Source organism: Trachymyrmex cornetzi, unplaced genomic scaffold (genome assembly GCF_001594075.2).
Source record: "Trachymyrmex cornetzi isolate Tcor2-1 unplaced genomic scaffold, Tcor1.1 scaffold1905, whole genome shotgun sequence".
Classification (NCBI taxonomy): domain Eukaryota; kingdom Metazoa; phylum Arthropoda; class Insecta; order Hymenoptera; family Formicidae; genus Trachymyrmex; species Trachymyrmex cornetzi.
The window spans coordinates 27,911-34,044 of NW_017296534.1; the positions used below are offsets into that span (position 1 = coordinate 27,911).

The window sequence follows — 6,134 nt, forward strand, 5'->3', positions numbered from 1 at the left end:
GGACACTGTCTCAGCTGTAACTTCCACGCGGTTAGGTCCCAAGCGGGTAGGATATGATATTTTTTTTCGTGAGGGCGGCGTAGCCGCCCGAACCCAAGCATTACTGTCTATACACCTCACTGTTCACATGGGTTATTAATTTAATAAGTTATTCATTTAATGTTATTGATTTAATGGATAATATAAATATGGATAACATAAATAAATTTTATTTTAATTCAGTATGATGTCTTAGCATATACAGTTAAGCGTAGTATATGTGGTAATGACGTTGGTAATTATACAGTTTAGCCGCTCACCTCAAAAATCGATGATGCATGCGCATGTGATCACAGAGCATGCGCATATGACCACAGAGCATATTTCAGTCGCAACGTAACGTCGGTATGACAGATTTCCTAACCTGAAATCGTCAACTTTAACGCTTAATAACTCGGTTCGCGGGGCAGAGCGACGCTTATTTCTGCCAGATTCTTTCGTTTTAAGCAAAAACGCATCGAATGAGCCTATGTTCATCGATTTTTGATGTGAGCGGCTAAACTGTATAATTACTAAAAGTTTTGTTGATATATGACCAACAAAAAGTTTTTCGTTGTCCTAACCCAAATTTGGTTATGCTAACAAAATTTTTTGTTAGAATAACATAAAAGTTTTTGTTAGTCACATATTCTAACAAAAACTTTGTTGTCCTAATCAAAAATTTGGTTAGAATAACCAAATTTTGGTTAGGACAACGAAAAACTTTTTGTTGGTCATATATCAACAAAACTTTTTTCTGAGTAGAGAGAAAGATACATGATTAATGATCAATTAATTTTCATATAATTTTATTCAAAACTTACTTTTCTGACTCTTTCTCTTTGAGTTTTGAACACTTTAAATACTTTTTTTTTTATAATACTTTTTGTTGTGAACACTTTTTCGTTTGAAAGGTTATTTCATCAAAGGTTGTTCAAATTCGCATGTGACCACAGAGCATGTTTCAGTCGCTACGTAACGTCGGTATGACAGATTTTCTAACCTCCATAATCGACAACTTTAACGCTTAATATCTCGGTTCGCGGGGCAGAGCGACACTTTTACCTGTCAGATTCTTTCGTTTCATGCAAAAACGCGTCAAATGAGTATAATTTTATCAATTTTTGAGGTGAACACCGTAGATTGCACCTTTACCGAAAGGTTGGGTTACCGAAGGACCGGTAACTTCTGTTCATGTGTTTTATACCATGCTCATGTGAAGCGAAAACAATCAGCGATGTCATCTCAATTGCATGCAAAGCTGCCAACAGAGTAGCACGCAAGAAATCTATCAACGAAACCAGCAGCTAAACACGCACCGTGTGCCGTAGGCTTATAAGAGAATTAAGCGAAGAGCACAGACTCTTGCATAACGCATAACACATGAGGCATAAGAAATTGAACCAACCAGAGTTCTCTATTACATGGAAGGGAAAGAAACGGAGAACTTTGATTGGTACATATTCTTATGCATTACGTGTTATGCATTATGCAAGAGTCTGTGCTCCCCGCTTTATTCTGTGATTGTCAATACGTGAATCCGCTTACGCACGATCCGCTGCATGAGACATCACCCTAAAGGCTTGTGTCCACGGTGCTAGAAATCGGTCTGAGTTCTTGGACATAGTTCTCGTACAAAGTTCTGTTATCTCGGACGATTCTATTAACATAATTTTCTAACCTTCAAAAACATCTACTTTATAACAGAAGCGTTGTAAATTATTTATTCACATAAAAGCATTTGTGCAGCGTAATATTTCTTCATTTACAGAAAACAATCAGGTATAATAAAATATAAATTTCAAATATGACTGTTTTAGTGGATCATACTACATAATAATCATCGCCCGATACGGTCAAAGCTGAATCTTGGTGCCTAATAATATTTATATGTAAATTTACATTTATCAGTTCATGCTAAGGTAGTTCATGATTGCGTTTATATCCGAAAGTAACTGCACGCAGTTTAAAAATGAATTGATAAATGTAAATTTACATATAAATATTATTAGCCACCGAGATCTAGCTTTGACCGTATCGAGCAGTAATTAAAATATAAATATTTATTATTTCATTTTTTTAGATACGTTCGATTATAAACCTGCAAAATTATCTCTCAATGATAATAAAATTATGATGATATCCTCAAAAGTTAAAAAATGTATAGCAATCACATTGATTGCTGAAATTATAGAAAAAAAAGAGATACAAAAATGGAATGAAGAAAAAAGAAAACGACGACGTCGGTCTATTTGGACACGTAAATGGATACTTGAAAGAAATCGTTCATTGAGAGGAATAATCAATTTAGCACATATAGATTTAAGAATTGAAGATCAAGAATATTTCCAAAGATTCTTTAGAATGCGGATTGATTTATTCGATCAACTTGTAGAAATAGTAACACCTTATATACAACGTCAAGATACTAATATGAGACAATGTATATCATCTAAAGAACGGATATCACTCACTTTAAGGTTTCTAGCTACTGGTGAAAGTTACAGAAGTTTGGAATACTCAACAAGGATTCCAGCGTGTACGATTTCTCGAATAATACCTGAAACATGTCGTGTTATATATGAGCTCCTTCGAGAGAATTACTTAAAGGTAAATAGGATGTTAATAATTTTTACAGAAAAATATTACTGGCTGTGATAAATTGACCAGTAATATTTTTCGATAACGAAATAATATATTATGACAACATTAACTTGTTATACTTTGCCTATCATCTAATCAACAAGTAATTTATTTAATGTTTTTTATAGACACCAAATACAACTGTAGAATGGAAACAAATTGCAGATGATTATCAACGATTATGGAATGTTCCAAATTGTATTGGTTCCATGGATGGGCGGCATATAGAATTTAGAGCACCTTTACAGGATGGATCATTATACTATAATTACAAAGGCACTAACAGTATTGTTCTCTTAGCACTAGTAAACGCGCAATATCAATTCACATACGTGAATGTGGGAGTTAACGGTAGAGTAAGTGATGGAGGAGTTTTCCGTGATAGTGACTTTGCAAAACTGTTAAATAATGCACAAAATCCATTGAATGTGCCACAAGATAAGTCATTACCTGGCATGAACGAACCTATTCCATACGTTATATTAGCCGATGCTGCTTTCCCGTTACAAAATCATTTATTAAAACCATATCCTTCACGAAATTTATCTCATGACGAGCGGATATGTAATTATAGAATAAGCAGAGGTAGAAGAGTTGTCGAAAATGTATTTGGCATATTAGCAAATAAATTTCGAGTTCTTTTAACACAAATACATCTACCTGTTGGAACCGTCCAAAATATAACACTTGCATGTTGTGCGTTACATAACTATCTTATTAAAGAAAATGCTGCTTATTTATATACTGATATAGATAACGAAAATTTAGAACATACTACAAGGTCTGCTACATGGAGAAATAATACACAATTACGCAACTTAGAAATCACAAATATAAGACCAAATATGAATGCAATTCGTATTCGCGATGCGTTTAAAGAATACTTTAATACTGTCGGTAAGGTTGAATGGCAGGAATATATGATATAACCTTTCTAAATATAAAATTATATATTTATTTTATATTTGTAACACAATATTCTTTTGTAACATTGTAACTTTTGTAATAATTATATGGTAATAAATATTTATATATACATATATATATTATAATATTACCTCACAATTATTCTATATTTTATTTTTCAAGTATTTGTTATCGTTACATTAATAAAATAAAATAATCTCGCTTAATAAACATAAAATATATTGAACACAAAAGTAATATGCAAACACATGTAACATATAAATCTATCACTTATACAATATTTTCTTATATTTTATCTCATATTTTATTTTTGAGCAGGTACGTTTGTTACTATTACGTTACTAAAAAAAAGATAATAAAAAGATAATCTCTTTTTGAACATAAAATATATCGAAAACAAAAATAATATGCAAACATTTGCAAATATGTATATAAGCATAGAAAGGGAGCGTTCCGTTTGACCATGTCCTTGACCACAGCCACTCACAGAGACCGGTGCCTAAAGTTTTTCCACTGTACAAGCACTGTGAATGGCTTGTGGTAAATCGGGACGTGGTCAACAAAACCCTTATCACATAGAAACATAGGAACATAGGAACACTTATTAAATATTTTCATTATCTATTAATGCAATAATCTCTTTCTGTAAGTAGTTCAATGATTTTGGATCCTTAATTTTACGTAATTTACTTTCTACGTACAATATCCAGTATTTTAATTCATCTGCAGTATCGTCATTGTTTGATATAGTTTGGATAGCATTTGTTGCTGCTGTCCAAAATTCATCTTTTGATGAATTATTACTTAAAGTTTCAAATTTCCTTTTTCCACGTTTTGATGTTGCTCTTTGTGATCCGGTTGAACTAGTACTACACGATGATGGATTTGGCTGAAGATTTGGCTCAGTATTCTCTACATGAAATAAATAATAAAATCAAAATCAAAATATTGCATTAAAAAATTAAATCATTAGATAAAATATACTAAGTGATATAAAATATAATAAGAAAATACATATCAAAAAATAGCAATATATAATTTTGTCACCTTTATTAGAATCTTGTGCTTTTAAAATATTAGCAACCTCTATAAATTGAAGATCTTCGTTGTCACTTTCCTCTTCTGCAGTATTATGTTCTAAGCAGCTACTTTGTTGACTAGAAACCTATAAATTATTATAATTTCAACACTTATGTATTTACATACTTTATAATTGACAAATATTTTACTTAATCTTACTGTTATGGAAGACTCTCCTTTTCTTTGAGCAATGTGTGGATCGAGAAATTTCATATCTTCGAATAACCACCATGTGGGTTTATAAATATCATTAGTCGACATGCCACTTGATTTCGATGCTTTTATTTTGTTAACGTAATCTAAATACTGCGACCTTAAATTATTAATTTTTTTTTTAGCAGCTTCTATAGTTAAAGGCTGTTGTGTTATTTCTTGGTATTGCTGACATATTTGTCGATAAGCATTCTCTCTTTTGGTTCGATTGTGGTATTCAGCAGATTTTACAACATATAACAAAGGATGTTGTTCATATAATAACAACAGCGTTTTTATATTGTCTTTAGTATCCATATTCCTAAAAATTATCACATTTATGAATATATACTAATATATATATATATGTTAGTTAACCTTAATTTATAATTCAACGTAATGCATTTTCCATAGAACTTTTATGAACAAATGTTAATTAATAATTAATCTTTTTATTTAAATATATATTCAATATTTTTACTTTATACTTACAAAACGTTCAACACGTCCAATCGCTCGAGCAATGCCAAACAACTACCAAAAATTACTATATAGCACAGAAAAATGGGACATGATGCATTTTTGCTTTGAGACATCCAGATAAGATTTTCACTAGAATTTTCGATTATCACTAGATCGATTTAGTAATTTTTTCTAGGATAGACAGCTTGAACGCAGCTTGGACCGAGTTTCTAGCATCGTGGACACAAACCATCGAGATTTCTATACGATATTTTCATCCAAGTTGTCTGTGTCCACGATCCGAGATCTAGTAACTTTGTCTCGAATCGAGATCTCAGACCGATTTCTAGCACCGTGGACACAAGCCTTAAGCTTCCCTGAACAGCAGTAGCGCTACATAGCACTGGTAGTGAGCTCCCTGAACGCACCCTATGTTCCCTATTGTAGATCGGACTTAAGCCTTGTGTCCACGATGCTAGAAATTGGTCCAAGATCTCGGACAGAGAAAAAATTAACAAATCACATTTGAACAATTTGATCACATGACCATTGCGATTGATCAATTCTTTCTTATCCGAGGTCTCGGATTGATTTCTAGCATCGTGGACACAAGGCTTTAGAGTTGGGTTAGAGTTAGAGTACAAGAACCGACCAACCACAGGCGACTATTCCCATCTTACAGTCGAATGAAAGTGGAATGCTCAACTGTGATTGCTTGATTGGTCGGTTCTTGAAGTCTGACTCAACTGTAAGGCCTATCGCACATGAAATGTATAACAGAGCATAAGCATAACATAAGACTGCTGGACCAA

The 6,134-nt window shown here is 32.6% G+C and overlaps 3 protein-coding genes across 3 annotated transcripts in view; 1 reads left to right on the forward strand and 2 right to left on the reverse strand.

The window, feature by feature from the left end:
* The window catches only part of LOC108759517 (uncharacterized), a 2,447-nt gene extending 2,139 nt beyond the window's left edge, over nucleotides 1-308 (reverse strand). Inside the window, exon 1 of the mRNA XM_018505000.1 lies at nucleotides 300-308. The gene's annotated coding sequence lies outside the window, so the exon portion shown is untranslated. The remainder of the gene's footprint in view (nucleotides 1-299) is intronic.
* Nucleotides 309-1,612: 1,304 nt separating this feature from the next.
* On the forward strand, nucleotides 1,613-3,590 carry LOC108759515 (putative nuclease HARBI1). The gene is made up of 3 exons (XM_018504998.1): nucleotides 1,613-1,800; nucleotides 2,102-2,628; nucleotides 2,790-3,590. The coding sequence occupies exons 2-3, from the start codon at nucleotides 2,152-2,154 to the stop codon at nucleotides 3,588-3,590; spliced, it is 1,278 nt and encodes a 425-aa protein (XP_018360500.1). The 5' UTR covers nucleotides 1,613-1,800; nucleotides 2,102-2,151.
* Nucleotides 3,591-3,991: 401 nt separating this feature from the next.
* Nucleotides 3,992-5,446, reverse strand: LOC108759518 (uncharacterized). Its single transcript, XM_018505001.1, has 4 exons — nucleotides 5,353-5,446; nucleotides 4,828-5,182; nucleotides 4,636-4,753; nucleotides 3,992-4,500 (listed from the first exon to the last, which is right to left on the reverse strand). Exons 2-4 carry the CDS (start codon nucleotides 5,176-5,178, stop codon nucleotides 4,193-4,195), a joined length of 777 nt encoding a protein of 258 aa, XP_018360503.1. The 5' UTR covers nucleotides 5,179-5,182; nucleotides 5,353-5,446; the 3' UTR covers nucleotides 3,992-4,192.
* Nucleotides 5,447-6,134: the final 688 nt, after the last annotated feature.